This window comes from Myotis daubentonii, chromosome 10, assembly GCF_963259705.1.
Source record: "Myotis daubentonii chromosome 10, mMyoDau2.1, whole genome shotgun sequence".
Lineage (NCBI taxonomy): Eukaryota > Metazoa > Chordata > Mammalia > Chiroptera > Vespertilionidae > Myotis > Myotis daubentonii.
In genome coordinates, this window is record NC_081849.1 from 23,361,624 (window position 1) to 23,380,601 (window position 18,978).

Sequence of the window (18,978 nt, forward strand, 5' to 3'; positions counted from 1 at the left end):
CTTCCCTGCCACATTCCTGTTTTCCTGTAAGCTATAGTAAACGTCACCTTTCAATATGATTTGATTTCAGCAACCTTCTGTGTAAATTCATTACGTATTCTTTGACCTCTTCAGTAGAGGGGAGTTGGCTGATATTTTGTTTTGAAAAGCCTTTTCTTGGGACTGAAAATAAATGGACATCAGGAACCTCAAAATCCCTAGGCTAGGGTACATGCAGAACAAAGGAGGAATGAGAAAAGAGGATTTGGGAATATATAAAGATAATGCAATGTTGGACAGCAAAGAATTACTGAATTTACAAGTGGAAAACCAGGAGAGTAAGAATTATTATGTCATTTTAGCCAGATTAAACTTTTTAGAGTTTTAGAAAATCTTTTTTTTTTAAACCATCTGTGGTTTCCACATAATCTTTCCTTTTGACTGCCACTGGCATGAATTTGATAGCTTTTTTCTTGGCTGAATGTGCCCTGGATGGAGTGGTATTTTCTACTCTTTGCTGGTTTGAGGTGGGTTTACTGAGAAAGCTGGACACTTTAAGCCCATCTAGAGGTCAAAAATTAGAATAAGGGCCAGGAAAGCTTTTGCTGCCCAATTAGAGGACAGCCTGAGAGGGCAGGCTTTAACTTCGCTGATCCTGTTGATTGTCTCCCCTGCGGATTAAAGACAAACCTTCTTTAATAAGCACATTGAATAGCTTGGGTTTCCAAAACTCTCCAGCACCAGTAATTAATCCAACTGGTAATGAGAGCACAGTGCTGAATTCTGGAAAGAATCGTTTAACTCTTTCTCTGCTGGACAGCTCATTTCCCTTATTGATGGCTCCTGTAGCCTTAGCACTATTCATGTGGGGTAATATAAAGATAGACTGGTAGAAAATTGCCTTTTTCAGTTAAATCTTACTATCTCTGTGTACTTAATGTCCTTCATCCCCAAAGTATACAGACTTGAAAAGTGAACTTTTATATTAGAAGGTGCTTTTTTACCTCTTGTTTTGACATAGAACTTTTGTGCAGTTGATAATTAGTACTTTTAAAAAGCTAAGATCTGCTTCTGAATAGGAACTTGTACATCAGTAGTTAATTTCACTATGATTCTGTTTTTTAACTTAATAGGGGGGGTTGCCTGTGGACGTAACCTTCCCTTTGTGCTGCTTCTGTTTTTTCTGTCTCTCTCTTATTCCTACGAGTTTGAAACATTTCCATCCAGAGATTTCTAGCACACAAAACATCTTTGAGATGTTTCCTAGTTCCTTCTCTCTTTTCTCTAATTATGGAGTCCCATTTTCTGATGATTTCCATTAGTAATCTGCTTGTACACTTTTTTTCTTGTACACCTTTTTTTAATGCTCAGAGATACAGCAAAATAAATCACCTGAAGTACCTGTGCATTGGAGTGGGTTGGTAATAGCTTGCTTCCTCAAGGCAAGGAATTGTCCTAATGATCATTTTGTTCCTTCCTGATTCTAGCATTTTTATTTCTCCCTCAATCATGTTTATATGGATGGATACATATCAGCTTATTCTTAGGCCCCCTTTTGCATTTTTTCCACCAAACCTGCTTTGAAAAACTAAGGATAAATGTCTTTGTGCATATCACAGTGTGTTTAGTATTAGAAAACCATTTTCAGAATGGTGGCTATTTCTTTGAATTTGAAAAGATGGCTGATGATTGAAATAATAATAAAATAGCTATTAATACCAAGTCACTATGTATTATTAGCTACCTCAGATTCTCAGTTAATCCTGTATGTTTGCCATTATCATTATCTTTTTGCAGTTGACAAAATTAAGATTCAGAGAGATTTGAGGTTCATAGCTGTTTGAGTATAGAATTCGTGATCTTATTGATGTATGCAAAAAGCTGACTCAAAAAGTAATCAAGATATATTTCACAACGGATGTAGGACTTGCTGGGCAATAGGAATGGACAGTGACACTGGAATAGTAGCATGAGAAAGTAGTCCAGTAAGGAGAACATATCAAAAGGCATAGAAACATGAATGGATTCAGCAGTCCATAGATAGTGCAGAGACTTGTGTAATGAGGAACAAGGCTGCCTGCTGGGAATTACTGGGAACTGGAGGTCATAGGAGGCCAAATTGAGGGGGGACCCAAAAAAAGCTGGACAGAGGAGTCTAGTTTGGTTGTTTATAGCAAAAGGCCATTTGAAGGGTTTTGAGCATTGGAGCTATGTAATATTTAAGGAACTGCTCTGTCAAGGATATGTGTGATGAGGAAGAGAGGGGAGCCCAGCCGGTGTGGCTCAGTAGTTGAGCATCAATCTATGAATCAGGAGGTCACAGTTTGATTCCCTGTTGGGGTACATGCCCAGTTGTGGGCTCTGTCCCCAGTAGAGGGTGTGCATCATTGTTTCTATCTCTCTCTCCCTGGGGGTGGGGGTGGGGTATATATATATATATATATATATATATATATATATATATATATACACATACATACATACTAGAGGCCTGGTCAGCCCGGCCTGTGCCCTTTTGCAGTGTGGGACCCCTTGGGAGATAACGACCTGCTGGCTTAGGCCTGCTCCCGGGTGGCAGAGAGCAGGCCCAATCCCTAGGTGCAGCCCCTGGTCGGGCTCAGAGCAGGGCCGATTGGGGAGTTGGGGCACCGCCCCGTCATGCACAGAGCAGGGAGATTGGGAGGTTGTGATGCCACCCTCAGTCACGCTCAGGGTAGGGCCGATTGGGGGGTTGGGGCACCGTCCCCTGTCACACTCAAGGCAGGGTCGATGGGGAGGTTGCGGCGCCACCCCCTGTCATGCACAGAGCAGGGCCAATCGGGGTTGGGGCACTGCCCCCTGTCACTCACAGAGCAGGGCCCATCAGAGGGATTGGGGCTCTGTACCCTGTCACGCACAGAGCAGGGCCAATCAGGGGGTTGGGGAGCTGCCCCCTGTCACGCACAGAGTAGGGGCGATAGGGGAGTTGGGGCACCACCCCCTGTCACACACAGAGCAGGGCCCATCAGGGGGTTGGGGCGCCGCCACTCTCACACTCAGGGCAGGGCCGATGGGGAGGTTATGGCTCTACCCGTCACACACAGAGCAGGGCCCGTGGAGGGGGCGGGGGTTGGGGAGCTCCCCCCTATCAGGCACAGAGCAGGGCTGAGCAGGGGGTTGGGGCGCTTTCCCCTGTCACGAACAGAGCAGGATGGATAGGGAGGTTGTGGCCCCGCCCCCTGTCACACACAGAGCCGCAGGGCGATCAAGGGGTTTGGGCGCTGCCCCCTGTCACGCTGATCCCGGTGCTGGGAGGCATATTACCCTTTTACTATATAGGGTAGAGGCCTGGTGCATGGGTGGGGCTGGCTGGTTTGCCCTGAAGGGTGTCCTGGATCAGGGTGGGGGTCCCCATTGGGGTGCCTGGCCAGCCTGGATGAGGGGATGATGGCTGTTTGCAGCTGGTCACACACCATTCAGGGTAGGGGTCCCCACTGGGGTGCCTGGCCAGTCTGGGTGAGGGGCTGAGGGCTGTTTTCAGGCTGGGAGTGACTGAAGTTCCCAACCGCTCCTTTTTTTCTTTTTTTTTCTTTTTGTATTCTGGGCCAGCTTTAGCTTGAGGCTTGGCTCCAGCTCTTAGGCCTCCGCTGCTGAAAGTAGGTTTCTGGCCTTTGCATACAATGTTGCGAATCTGCTGGCTGAAGTCCCGCGGTATCTGTTACAATGTTTGAAACTGCAGGCTCAGAGGCCTGCTGCCGCAGGCGGGGAACGTTGGTTTCCTCGGTCACTGAAGCAAGCAAGCCTCATGTTAGTTTCAAGCTTCCTGGCTGCCGGCCGCCATCTTGGCTGACAGTTAATTTGCATATCTCGCTGATTAGCCAATGAAAAGGGTAGCAGTCGTACACCAATTACCATGTTTCTCTTTTATTAGTGTAGATATCTCCTATATAAGAAAAGCCTAATATGCTAAGTGTCTGGTCAGCTAGTCAGCCGTTCAACCAATCAAAGCGTAATATGCTAATGATAAGGCCGTTCAACCGCTCACTATGACGTGCACTGACCACCAGGGGACAGACTCTCTGATCGGTAGGTTAGCTTGCTGATGGGGTCCCGCCAATCGGGTCTGAGTGAGATGGGCTGGACACGCCCTGGAGCCCTCCCTCAGTCCCTCCCCCGCAGGCCAACCTCCTGAATCCCTCCCTGGCCCCTTTATATTTAAAAAAAGAGAGAGGGGAGTTCCCCAAGAAAGTCAAATAGAAGCATACACTAACCTTGGGCTGTGAGGGTGGGACTGGAAAAGAAGAGATGACTATCACAGACATTTCAAAGAAGAAAGAATTGAACTTGCAATGAATGGCTAGATGGGTATTGCGGTTTTGAGCTTGGATGTCTACTGACAAAGACAAAGGCCTTGAGAAGACAAGTAGTTGGACAGAGGGGAATGGAGGGCTTAAGTGAGCAGGCTAGTGCTGTGTTCACCCTTCGAGTAACCAGTGAATTCTTGAAACCCACTGGTAGGCCTGGCGTGAGAGAGCCGAAGCCAGGTGCCAAGGTGACTTAGAACTGAGGAGCAGGGGAAACTGTTGGTGCAAATGGCTGGGGTCAGAAACTGAGGAAACGATCAGAATTGGAGACTATATGGGACGCCAAGTAAGATTTGAGCGACTGTCAACCAGGCGTTTTCAGCTGTGAGTTCTTTCTGGAAGCTTTAGTCTTTCATTAGTTTAGAAATGTTTAGCCTTCTTATTTCATTATCTCCAAACTCTACTTAGTACGGATGTAAAGAATTCCCCTTCTAGAGACTTAATGGGATTAAAAGGAGGGGGAGGGAGTCTTATAAAAGTCTGTGGTATCAGTTTATTTTATTTATGCATCTCAGAAAACCATTGTTTTTTTTATATGAAGAAATGTAAATGTTGAGTGTGAGGATTAAGCCCTTTCCTTCTCTGTGTATCTATCTGAGGCTAGAAAAGGACACACTCCTAGGAAACCAGGATAAAGGGAAAAATGACTTTGAGATGCACTTTCTTAAAATAACTGAAGGAGTGACCTCATGAGCCAGCCGATAGCCTGGGTTTGCAAATGGATACATTTCTATTAGCCTGCTGCTTGATGCTGCAGAGCCAAATATAACGGAGTGTATTATATCATATCCTGTAGACAGGAGACTGTCTGGGAGAGGGGGACTTAGAAAGAGAGGTGAAATGGCAGGCTCAGCACAAGAGTTAGGAATGTAAATACTATCAACCAGAGCTTCCTTTATTAGGTAAACATGGCTGATTTGGGCTCATGATTCCCTATTATGTGATAATTTGTGTCATCTTCTGGTAGAATAATATTTAAATAGGAACACCTGATCTTTAAATAGGCTCTTCAGTATAAAAGTGTTGCTGCATTCACCTCTCATTAATACTTTAGCATTCCCATTTCTGTTTTGTTTGTTTTTTCTTTTTCTGTTTGACAGCTACAGGCTTGTGTCCTTGGGTCTGACTCATTGCTAAATTTGTCCTCTCCTTTGGTCTTAAGCTATAGAGGCAATATGGATGTGTCCTTAGCTGGGAGATAGGGTTTATCTCTGGAGTGTTGTAGACCATCAGGTTATAAGGACAGCAGAATGTCTGGGAAGGAAGATTATAGCTTGATAAACTGCTTCTTTTGCCAGAAATCATTGTCAGCAATTAAGAACATTCACAAAGTAGGCTTCCATTCTCCCCCCAACATACACACAGTGTAATAACTGTGCCAGGAGATAAAGAACAGCAGTTGTGCCCAACCAATGTGGCTCAGCAGTTGAGCATAGACCCAGGAACCAAGAGGTCACAGGTTTGATTCCAGATCAGGGCACATGCCTGCGTTGTGGGCTCGATCCCCAATAGTGGGGGGGCAGCAGGCAGCCAATCAGTGATGTTTCTCTCTCATCAATGTTTCAACTCTCTATCCCTCTCCCTTCCTCTCTCTCTAAAAAAATTAATAAAAACATATTTTTTAAAAAAGAAGAATGGCAATTGTCTCTTTGGCTTAATACCTGTTTGGTCTGGATTCAATTTGTAAAATAAATCTAAATGAAGTCCATAATGTTTTTAAGATCACACATACTTCACTATCTCTATATGTCAGACTCACAGACATTGGTCTAGCTTACTCAAAACTTCCTAGAAGAATGTTAGGGTATTTTCCCTTTTTATTAAGTAAAGCCTATTTATTTATTTATTTATTTATTTAAATGTTTTTTTTATTTATTTCAGAGAGAGGAAGAGAGGAAGAGAGAAATAGAAACATCAGTGATGAGAGAGAATCATCAATTGGTTGCCTCCTGCATGCTCCTTACTGGGGATCTAGCCCACAACCTGGGCTTGTGCTGACCAGGAATCGAACTGTGAGCTCCTTGTTCATGGGTCGACACTCAACCACTGCCACACTGGCCGGACAGACCTATTTATTTTCATATATTTTGTAACCAACCACCTTACTGAATTCTCTTATGTTTATAGTAGTCTTTCATTTGATTCTCTTGGATTTTCCATATACACAGTCATTTCATCTATAAATAATAATGATTTACCTGCTCCTCACCTCCTATTTCTCTCTTATCTAATTGCCCTGAATAACTACCTCCAGAACAATGTTGAAAATGTGATTTTGTTTGACACCTTAAATTCGTGGAAGCTGTAGAAAGGAAATAAGCTGTAGCATCAGTAGTATCTTGGGAGGCAGAAATCAAACTTGGGGACAGGTATTCTTGATCTTACAGGAACAAATCTATGCATTACAGCTTAAGGTTTTCTTCACGTATGTATAATTCTCAATCACTTGTGGAGCTATAGTAACATGTGGAAAACAGTGGGCTCATCAGTCACATATTGAAGCTCCCTCGGCCCTCCAGGAAGGCTCTCTGTGTGATAACCATACAATTTGGTGGGAGACACAAACACATCCCAGATATCTTTCATGACTACCGCTGACCACACCCTTGTCTTCCAGGCCCAGCTTCGGGCATTTATTCCAGAGATGCTCAAGTACTCCACAGGCCGGGGAAAACCAGGCTGGGGCAAAGAAAGCTGCAAGCCCATCTGGTGGCCTGAAGATATCCCGTGGGCGAATGTCCGGAGTGATGTCCGCACAGAAGAGCAAAAGCAGAGGGTGAGTCCTCTGGCCTGAGTTGCTTGTTGCTTTTCCATTTTGAATCAACCCCCTCAATTTTTGTCTTTCTGCTTCTATGCTAAGGAGTCTAGAAACATTTGTGTTATAGTCAAGCCTGTCCCCCCAAAGAAGTTAGTCTCTGATTTGTATAGCCTTTTTCATGAATTTACACCTCTCTCTCATAGGCCTTTCGGAGCAGTTTTAATTTTATGAGGTGCAGGGAAAAACTGAAGAAACTTGTAATAAAATTATTAATCCCTTTAAAACTTAGAAATGTTTTTAGTTCTGGTTAGCAAGAATCGCTGTTGAAAAATATAAATGTGGAATTAGAGAGATGTGAAGTTCACCACGTCTGCAGATAGAAAAGGAGAAAGACTAAACTAGATGTCATCCTTTTTCTGCATATTTGTTTGCAGTTAGTTTGGAAATTGAGAATCTTAATGTAAAATTATTGAGAAAAGAGTAATCTTCTGTCAGAAGTTTTAAGAGTTGGCCACAGGTTAGAATAAAATAATTAAAATCCAAAAGTGGGAAATTGTTGGTACTTAGTATTGAGTTTCTTTAGGAAAAAGAGTTTACTCTGTCCGAGGTTTGTTTTGTCTTGATAAATGGTCAACTGCTTATTCCATAGTGGGACTGAATAACCACCATTTTTGTGACTTAATGTGCTTTTCTGGTCTTTTGGTGACAGGTTTCATGGACCCAAGCACTACGGACCATAGTTAAAAACTGTTATAAACAGCATGGGCGGGAGGACCTTTTGTATGCTTTTGAAGATCAGCAAACACAAACACAGGCCACAACCACACACAGTATAGCCCATCTTGTTCCATCACAGACCGTAGTCCAGACCTTTAGTAACCCTGATGGCACTGTCTCACTTATCCAGGTGAGTAAACCTTATGGTTACCAGATTGTGGCTTCTGGGGCAGATCAGAGAGCACCTCACCTCTGAGTGGAGAAAGTTTCCTTTCTGCAAACTCCTGTATGAATTTTATACAGTTCCCCAAGATCTTCCTACTGAAAATTCATTTTTGAATAATATTCTAAATTGTTTGCATTTTGCTAAAAACAGCTTTAAATAGCTTTTCTTGACACTTCCAAATTTTTTTTTATTGCTTCACTTTGTCGATAACCAGGAAATATTCCTTCTGCATTACCTCTAAGAATTGTTAGTAGATAGGGAACCTCTAAAATTCACGTTGGGGTAAGAGTAAAAAGTTGATGGACTGACACTGGGCACGCGTAGTAAAATGTGATAGCTTCTAAAACTGATTTATTTGGTTGAAGTAAAACTCTGAAACTCATGTGTCTGAGATACAGTTTTGTAACTCATTTCATATTATTACAAAGCCTATTGTTATTTATGCTGAATTGAGGATTAAATGAATATTAACTTCTGAGTAGAGAAGTAGAAGGATTCATCCACTGACACTTAATTGCTTTCCATACATTTCTTTAGGTTGGTACAGGGGCAACAGTAGCCACATTGGCTGATGCTTCAGAATTGCCAACCACAGTCACTGTTGCCCAAGTGAATTATTCTGCTGTGGCAGATGGAGAGGTAAGAAAGAGGATACTGTCTGCATCTGCTTAAATACTTGAATATAACCAGTGTCACCCCAATAAAGTCAATAAGAAGTAAAAATAAGTACTTGGATATATAGGTGAGGGAGAAGTGAAGAGATGAAGAGATGAAAGCTGCCTACATATCTTTCGCAATATTTTATTCAAACCTTTTACAAAGGATCTTATATGGCATATATATTAATTATAACAGTTGAAATTTGTGGATTTTTATGATTAGACCTAACTTAGGAATTTACAATGTTATATTTATAATATATCATTTTGTTTAATATACTGTAAAAGGGGATTATCCATTTAATACTTTTATGCTGTGAATCTCAAAGAATTTAAATTTTAGGTTTTATTTTAAAAATTAGATCATTAAAACTGGAGCTGACAAAAGCATTCTTTGAAAGGGTAAATATATTTGTAAATCAGTAGACATGATTTATTACATTTTAAGTGTGCATTTGAAAAGGCTTCACAGGAAAATCCTTTCCTACCAAAATCAAGGTAATTATGGAATGTTAACCTAAAGATAGAAGTACTTTATGAAGTACTTGGTAAAGTAAGCACTCAACCCTATGAAGCATAAACTCTGTTATCACCTTTACTTTATAGATGAGAAAACTGTAACATGTAGAAGTTAGGAGACTTGCCTAGAGTCTAGAATAAGTGTTAAAAGCTCATTAATACATTGTCTAGAGCTGTGAGCTATCAGTGAAGTTTAGGAAAGAGTTCACTAAGTCACTATGAGCTTTTTCCCTAAAACATGGTATGTGCCTGAAATTTGAAAAATAGCCCGCAAATGTCATAGAGAAGTATTAGAAATAAAGTCAAAATTATCTTACCCTTGTTCAAAACAAGGAGCATTTCTACTCAGAACAGCACAAAGTCACTTTCACTTGTACATCTCAGGAAGGAGAGAGAACTGATAAGGTTCTCATGGCTAGTGAGATGAAGGGAAGCCAGCATTTATTGAGCCCCTGCCATGTGCAATTGATGTGTTGACTTAGGAACTCTGCTCTAAAGGAGCTCCTGTCTGGTGGGGGTGAGAAATGTCTGCATAAATGAATTGTGGTCCAGGCTGTAAGCGATGCTGCAAAGTGATCTATGCCTTCAGGAGAGAATGTTAACAGTTAGGGAGTCTGGGAAGGTTTGGGGCAGGAGCTAGCATTTGGTTTTCCAGTGAAGAAAGGTGAAGGAAAACAAGATACTTACTTTTATAAATTTGTAAACATTATGAAAGAGTATGGATTAGCTAAGGGGAAAATTCGTCAGTCCCCAAACACTAAAACTAGAGGACATTCCTTGCAGTCTGAAAGGTAGAAAAGACCGCTAAGTACATTTCCAGATTGAAAGGAACTTGGTGTTTCTTACACACTTACTTCTCTAGAGTCTTTGAAACCCATTTTACTAAATAACTTCCCATATTCAAAGATCATTAATGCCAAAATTTCACAGAAAGCATGAAGGATAAACAATCTCAGTCACATATCTATGGCTTTTTCAGCAAACTAACATTATTTTTAAGTCATTTGTTGTGGGAATGGATGAGTGACCTGTAAGTAGCCTGTTGATTAATACCCAGTCAGTCAGATAAAAAAATCTCTTTCCTCCCTTCCAGTAAAACAAAAAGGAGATAAAGAGAAGCATAGGTTATCTCAGAAAGTGGCAAACCTTTTTAGATTTTGTAGTATGATTCTGTTTGGCTTCTGATTTCTCTTAGACATTGACATGGATGTTAGCATCTTAGTTTGAGCCATAAGAACGGTAATTAGTTGAAATATCTCACTGACTTGAAGCAGATAAGACCACATCAAGCCAGTGAAACATTACCTCAGGTGACTCAGTAAAAACATTCTGCTGCCTTGTGTTTAGCATTTTTCCTCCCAAAAAACCAAAAGTACTTTACAAAAGTAAACATTACCCATACTTTTAGAAGTTGTAAAGTCATTATTATCCCAACCTTGCCAGTGAGAGCTCCGCTCATTAGATCACACTGCCTTTAATATCTGGTTAGTTACATTTGGTAACATTTAGTCCAAATGGAAGAATTATTTGGGGGCCTGTCTGTTCTGGTAATATATGGTCTCCCAAATCTGTTTGAGTACTCTGTATGCTGGAATATCCAGTAACAAAAGTCTCTAACCTTAGGCAGCTTATAACTAATTAGGGACACACAAAAAGGTAGGTAGACATTTAGAAATGAACAAGAATAGAATTTCCAAATAATATGAGATAAATATGTTGATTTCAAAATATTTATACAATTTCAATTTTGATGGCATATTTACAAATACAAATGGATTTGAGAATTTATTCTGTGTATGATTAGACCACCAATAGGTGTTGGTGATATTAATTGTATTATGTATCAGAAAAGTCAAAATTTGAAATAATAGAAATCTGATAATAATGGTATATATGATCATGTTAGAAGGAAAAAACCCAAAGTACAAAAACCTTAGAGGCATAAATTTTAAATTGAACCACCAACGCATGTAACAGTTTTGAAGTAGCACAACTTATTTTAGGTGGGTTTTTTAGTGAATATTATTTACCTGAAATACAGGTTTAAAAAAAGTAGGAAAATATGAATGAAGGAGTATGTTCTTCATTCATCCCTTCAGCAAACACATTCATTGTCAGGCACTATAGATACTAAAATAAAGACTGCTCTTGCTCTTAAGGAGCACACAGGTAGTTGGTAAAAAAATCACCACCAAACAATGGCAATGAGAGAAGGATCCTATAGAAGCAAGCCCAGAGTGCTGTGCAACACAGAGGAGAGGCCCTGAACCTTGGACTGTAGGGGAGTGCAGTTGTCTTGCTCCTGCAGTCTCCCCTGAGCTCAGACTAGAAGGGTGGACAGGAAGACAGGCTGGAAGGATGGGAGTTGTATTCCTGTCAAAGGGAGCGGCACATGCTTCATGGCATTGGAAAGTGTGGGAGAACCACAGGTGGTTAACTGTGACTAGAGGGGGGATATGAGTAACCACAGTTTAAAGGGCCTCACTGTAGTGGGTCTTTTTCAGCAAAGCATAGAAGCTAACTGAACATCTTCTGAATATCTTTCCTCCTAGGGCTTGTGGCCCTTTCTCTGGGACATGGTGACATCCAGGAATAGATAACCACACAGATGGAAAGGGAGAGCAACAAGAGCTCAAGCAAATACAACTAAAGCACTGAGACTCAAAAATAGGAATTCCAAAGAAGTGTTCATACCTAAGCTGATTTATCACCTGCCTTTTTTTTTTAATAGAAATCCGTCTGCTTCTTTTCCTACTTCCTCTCCACCCTTTACCAACATCCATTAATCTTTCATGCCTATAATTTAACTTCCTTAAGTTATACTGTATATGGCGACATTTTAATGTCATTTTCACTACAGATGTAGTTGTAACTAAATGTGTGTATAACGCCACACATTGTAACGCCAGTGTTGTGGGTTTGCTCCCCGGTCAGGGCACATATAAGAAGCAACCAATGAATGCATCAATAAGTGGAACAATAAATTGATGTTTCTCTTACCCCCCCCCTTCTCTCTCTCCAAAAATCAATAAATACATTTAAAAAATTAAATGTCTATATATTAAGTTACTGCCATTGGAGTATAAATGCTTGGGAGAGCTGTCCCAGGCCAGCTCAGTAGTGGGATGGGCAAAAATACTGAGGGGCAGATCTGGAAAAAGGAAGACTGTTTAATGGCAAAAGGTGACAGGGCTGGCCAACTCCCACTGATGTTTTGAGTGGAATCTTGGAGCATCTACGACTTGGCAGTGTAACGTGCCATCTAAAGTGGCATTGTTTGCAGTGATGCTCATCAGAGTAATGAGATCAAAGAAATAATACCTGAGAAAGTCAGAGTTTTGTGAGTTTCTGAGTGGGCAACTTTGCAGCTCCAAGGGAAGGAGCTAGGAGGCCTCCGCCTCCTAGTGTGGGCCCTGAAGGCTTGCTGACACAGTCCATTGCCTGTGAGAACCCAGGACAAATACTAAGGTAGCTCAAAGGAATATCTCATTCTCGGGGGGCTTTTGACAGACATCCTGAGAAGCAGTGTCATAATCTGAGTATGGTAAAAGAACCAAAGCAGAATTTGTGGAACTTCCTTTGGGACACAGTAACATGTGGGCACAAGTTACGTGAAGCGGGAACAGCAAGAGATCCAGTAAGCACAGCTGATGTCCTGAGGACTCAAGTCCATAGAAATATCTACCTCGGCTGATTGAGTTATCACCTCCCATATTTTGCCCTGCTGCTTTTTGTTTTTGAGGGAGAATAATTAATCAACTGGTGATTATTGAGCAAAATGGACTGAAGTGGTTAGATTTAGATATCCAGAGCTGAGAAGTCTCTAAATGCAAGGCATTGTACTAAAATCAGTAGTTCTCAATCACGAGTACCCCCAACAAACCCCTCAGGGGGACATTTGGCAATGTGTGAAGATAATATTTTTGATTGACATAACGGGAGTGCTTTTAGCATCTAGCAGGTAGAAGCCAGGGATGCTGCTAAACACCCACAATGCACAGGACAGCCTCTGACAATAAAGAATTACTTGGCCCTAACCGGTTTGGCTCAGTGGATAGAGCGTCGGCCTGTGGACTGAAAGGTCCCAGGTTCGATTCCAGTCAAGGGCATGTACCTTGGTTGCGGGCACATCCCCAGTGGGGGGTGTGCAGGAGGCAGCTGATCGATGTTTCTCTCTCATCGATGTTTCTAACTCTCTGTCTCCCTTCCTCTCTGTAAAGAATCAATAAAATATATTTTAAAAAAATAATAAAGAATTACCTGGTCCAAATGTTAATAGTACACAGTTGATAAAACCTGTGCTAGGTCTAGCAAAGCTGAATTCTCATCTACTCTGTAACTGGTAGTGTGTTGTTCTGTTTCTTCATCATTCCTCCCCAATAAAAGCAAAGCAGGTTTTGCTACATTGCAATTTCCATCAAAAATAAAAATGCAAAATGACTTTGATATACAATTCCATCTCTAGGAATTTACTCTATAAATAAACTCAAAATGTACAAAGTAGTATTTGAGGCTATTCATCACAGTACTGTTTATAATAGCAAAAGACTGGAAACTGTAAATGCCCATTAAATGATGGCTGGTTAAATAAATCATGTTGTATCTATATAATACAATGTTGTGCAGCCATTATTATGAATCCTGAATGAATGAAGTAGTTTTTTATGTCTCAAGATAGTCATTTCATAGATGTATTATTTGTGAAAAAAGCAAGGTCCAAAGGATATGTTGAATATACTGCCACTTTTTATTTTTTGAAAGAAAGGAGGAGCCCTGTCTGGTTTGGCTCAGAGCGTCAGCCTGCAGAATGAAGGGTCCCAGGTTCGATTCCGGTCAAGGGCACATGCCTGGGTTGCGGGCTCGATCCCCCATGGGGGGCATGCAGGAGGCAGCTGATCAATGATTCTCATCATAGATGTTTCTATCTCTCCCTCTCCTTTCCTCTCTGAAATCAATAAAAATATATTGTTTTTTTAAAAAAAGAAAGGAGGAGTATTTGTATGTAAATATGCTTGCACATAGAAAGAATATCCCTGCAAAGATATACAAGAAATAGGTAACAGTAATGGCAAAGAGTCTAGAGTTCTGGCATTATATTCCCTTTGGTATAGTATGAATATATTTTAATTACATTTATGCTCTAAATTAAAATTTTTGAATAGGTAACTGATAAGGCTAAGATATTTCAAAAATTATTTAAAAGTATACAGTGGAAAATCTTGCTTTCTGACTCCTATTCAAGTTATTACCTCAACCCCACCCTACCTCAGCTCACAAACTAAGGAAAATATTTTCAGTGGTTTCTTTGGTATCCTTCCAGAATTTTTTATGCAAATATAAGCAAGTTCAAATATATATTCTAATTCCGCACCCCCTTTTGCACAACAGATAGCATACTTAAAACCGTGTTCTGTACATTGTAGGTCATGTTCATTTAAAAGTATAAATGTATTTGGCTGAGCACATAACAATTTACTAGAAAAACGACTTAACAATCATAATCCTTTTGTGACTTTGATTCTTTACTATCGTGTCTTTTCTGCTTCAGGTGGAACAAAATTGGGCCACGTTACAAGGAGGTGAGATGACCATCCAGACAACGCAAGCTTCGGAGGCCACACAGGCAGTGGCATCATTGGCAGAGGCCGCAGTGGCAGCTTCTCAGGAGATGCAACAGGGAGCCACGGTCACCATGGCGCTCAACAGGTGGAGGCAGGGGTGGGGAGAATAAATGAGCACGGCGAATCTGTGCCTCCATACTGGTTGTAGAGAAATGGACCTCAGTTTGTCACAATTGGCCGTTGGAGTTTAATGCTCTTAGCCCTTAGGATATTGTAAGTTGACTTCTAATCAGCCTTCATTCACCCCATTCCCACTCCCCCAACCCCACCCCAGCAACCAATCCAGCTTTTCTGACTTCTGGCTCAAGCCTGCTGGTCAAGTACATGGGTCCCTTTTCTTTTATCCCATCCTGTGCCTATTACTAGGCCAAAAGCAGCAAGGTTTGAATTTTTCAAAGGGACTAAAGGATATAAGAAATTAAGACACTTCAGGGTTGATTTCCCTTTGACCCTATAAAAGATACTGCTTTTTGTTAGGGATATGAATCCATGTTTTAGCTGGTTGAGAGCTGACTTTACTGACTTTTCAGGAAATGTGTTTCCCTTGCTTATCAAAAACTTTGAAATAAATAAGTTTTGGGTTGTTGGGGGAAATCATTGAATTTATGTCTCTAGGTGTGTTTAGGAAGGATGCTGCAGAATGGGATACTCCAGTAAGGGGTAGTTTCCAAAACTAAATTGTCTTATTCCCTACTGGTTCTTTCTACTGGTTCTTGACAGAAAAGATCATCCTTATATAATCTTCTTCTTCACTGTTGACACAATTTTATTTTCAGTGGACTCAGGCATTGTAACTAATAATTAAGAGTGTGCATCTTGAAGCCAGACTGCCTGGGTTTGAGTTCCAGCTCTGTCACCTCCTAGCTGTTTGAGCTTGGGTGATAGACTTGAACTCAGTGCCCAGGCTTTCCTCTTCTGTCAAATGGGAGTAATAGCAGTACCTACCTTGTAGGGTGTTGTGAGAACTAGAGGAGACCCTTATCAGCTCCTGGCACAAGGTAACACCGCCATACAGCAGCTGTTAGTCTTTGGTGGTCATTGAACTCTTGTGAAATCCCAGCACTCTATTAGGTGAGGTTGTAAATGAAGAGTGCTCTAAAATGTAATGTCCCCTTCAATGAAACCATTGGAAAGATTGGTTTAAGTAATACATTTAGCAAGCAGTATTACTCAGAGTGTAATCAACTCTTGAATTGTGTAGTATAGACTGGATATCATAGAAATTCAGAGGAGTGGGATCACCTCCAAAATATGAAAATGAGCTAAAGTTTAGGTCGGTTGTGATAGAGATTAGAAAGCCTTGCTAGGATTATGTACAATGCTTTCCAGAGGCTGTAGAGGAGGTTAGGCGGTCATATAGATTCAGGTTTGAATCGTAGCTCTGCCACTTACTAGCCATTTGATCTTGAGAAATTTTAACTCCTAACCTGGGTCTTCTCATAGTTATAATAAGCATGATTTTCATCATGTAGAATAAAAAGGATTCAATAAGATAATGTATATAAGACTCTCAACAAAGTATCCAGCCCATAGTTAGCACTTCAGGAATTATAGTTATTTAAATAGTTTATAGTGAGAAGAGATTAGAAATAGAATACCAGATTGGAAGAAGCAATCCAGGTGTGATTTGTCAAAGGCCTGAAAACTAAAGTCGTACCAATGGAGATGACTTGACTGGTTTTGAAGGAAGTATGGCCAGGACTTGGGGGTTGATTAGGCACAGAAAACTGAACCATACACAGTTGTCCACCCAGAGTCACCCACTGAGTCCCTGAGTGACCTGCAGTTGAAACTTTTTTCTTAGCCCATTGAACCATGTTGCTTTTCAATAATGTGAAAGTGTCACTTTATTTCTCACACTTTGGCCCAATCCCACTCTTTGCTTTGAGAGGCTTCCTGAAAGCCTTGGCCAGAATGAGAACCCCCTCCCTTTTACCCACCATTAAAGACCAGAAAAACTTTATTTCATGGAGTCAGTGCTTTCCAGTGAAGAGTATCCTGGAAACCCTGCACATTGTGGAAACTATGAGGCACATCCTACGGACCAGGGCTTATTTCTATAGGCAAGGAGGGTATTGGTTTCCCGGGAGAGCTTGTTAACAGACTCAAATGCAGCTGAAGTGGCTGTAGTGTTTACTCCAAAGGAAGGAGAATGTGGTTCACTGTGGCATGTGGGAGGAGTAAAGAGATGTTGAAATCTGTTTGCAATCAAGTAGTCCAACGCCCCAGTGAGTGCTGGGGGATGGTGTGGTGCAGCCTTTGCTGTGGGTGAAGAAACCACACCTGACAGCGAAGACGAGGCTGTAGCAGGCTGTTAGGGGAAATCAGGGGTTTACTGATTCCAAGAGAAGTAACCCACTGTCTAATGGCAGGAGGATTGGACTGAAGACATATGTCCTTGGTGTTTGCTTCCCTAAGGGATGCGATGCACTCTGGAAGTCATCTTAGGGAAAATACATTAAGAAATCTGGTCTTTGTTCCTATGGTAACAAAGTGAGTTCATAGAGCTGCTCCCGCCTAGCAGTCTGTGTCAGGTGCAATGGGACAAGCATGGTTCTCTAATAATCACCTGCACCTCGGCTGCACTGTAAACAGCAGATGTGGGCGCAGAGTGAGAAGAGAGGCAAGCTGCAGGGGGTGTCAGGTGGGGAAGAAGAAGGCAGAGGGCGCCTTCATCTGTTAGAGGGGGAAGGGGATCAGGACAGATGCAGGACAGACCTGTTTTTCAGCCATGCTGCCAGAAGACTTTTGTATAGCAAGTCAGAACACGGGCCCTGGACTCAGACAGCCTTTAGCCCACCCTGGCATTATTATAAGCCAAAGAGGCTATGGATAAACTGTCATGAAAATGTCTGGAAAGTAGTTAATTTTAATTATTTTCCAAATATATAATTCAACACTTTTAGGAAGGAGATGAGGAGAGAATCAAAGTGAAGAACAGAGCATCACAGCTCCAAAAAAAAGTAGAGCTATTCAGCCTGAACAGCTAGAGGAAAGGAAGTGGAATCATTTGGCTGTTGCAATGTAGTGATTACTTTTAGGTTCAGTCTGTTGGTTAAGCTGCCCTAGATTTATATTTCCCCTTAAACAAGTCAGTCTGCATACATGACAAATACTTATAGGCTGAACCTACAGTTGCCTCAGTAGAAATTCAGTGTGTTGACACCAAGACAATTTTTACTGTCTGCTGTGTGCAGTGCTGTGACTCAGTGCTGTGAGGAAACAAATGCTTAAGTTGATTCCTCTTCTCAAGGAATTTAGAGTTGCTGTTCTTTTGCTGTGAAGAAACTGCTTAAAAAAGAAGTGAGTCAAATTTCCAAAGAAAAAATTACTCTTGCCTTTTTTTATAAAGAAAATACTGTTGAGTTAAAAATAGAGATATTATTAAAATAAAATGTGGCTTTCATATATGGACTGTTATTTATTTGCCAGTAAAATGGGATGGACAAACTAGATCAGAAATCCTCTCTGGAAATGGAGGGCAGGGACTGTGTAACTGCTTTTTTCTTGTAAAGAAGGTTGGACACTTGCAAATAAAAAGTTAGGAAATGACTTTTGTCAAAAAATTGTGAAGTGGCAGCTTAGAGACATTTTAATGCCTATTCACCTTTTAAGTAAAGGTAATCTATTTCCAGCAGTAGCGTTTGATCACTTTTTATGAAATCTAGTGTAAGTGGTTAGAATAAGTTTGGAACTGGATTTGCTGACCACTGGAGTCACCCCCCTCTTGATGCCTCATGTAAAACATCCATCCATTGCTGCTTTGCCTGTGGCTCCTGACGGGGGATCAGAAACTAACCTCACTGACCTGTGGACCCGTCCTCTCCATTGGACCCTTCCTCCCTGGCAGCCCAGATTGCATCTGTGGTTGGTGGTCCCCGGCTTTTCTTCTACTGTAACATTTTATTTATTCTTTTATTTATTTGTTTACTTATTTTGAGAGTACATTTATTAAAGCTGGGGATAGTGAAAAAAGAAAGGCTTAGGATAGAGGAAGCTATGAGAGAGAGATTGCGGGGCTGCTGTGGCTCTCTAAAGACCTTATAGAAAAGAAGTGAGCCTAGGTGGGGCTGCTGTTGGCTCACTGGGAAGTGAAAGTCACAGTGGTTCAGTGGTTGAGCATTGACCTATGAACCAGGAGGTCATGGTTCAATTC

At 41.3% G+C, this 18,978-nt stretch overlaps 1 protein-coding gene across 7 annotated transcripts in view; it reads left to right on the forward strand.

Annotated features, from left to right (window-relative positions):
- NRF1 (nuclear respiratory factor 1) overlaps window positions 1-18,978 on the forward strand; it is a 133,629-nt gene that overhangs the window by 85,106 nt on the left and 29,545 nt on the right. For 5 of the 7 annotated variants that reach the window (XM_059711778.1, XM_059711777.1, XM_059711781.1 and 2 more), the window contains 4 exons: window positions 6,940-7,098; window positions 7,790-7,987; window positions 8,561-8,662; window positions 14,750-14,907. In XM_059711778.1, coding sequence (XP_059567761.1) covers window positions 6,940-7,098; window positions 7,790-7,987; window positions 8,561-8,662; window positions 14,750-14,907 — 617 coding nt within the window. The remainder of the gene's footprint in view (window positions 1-6,939; window positions 7,099-7,789; window positions 7,988-8,560; window positions 8,663-14,749; window positions 14,908-18,978) is intronic. The other 2 variants (XM_059711782.1, XM_059711783.1) reach the window with 2 other exon arrangements.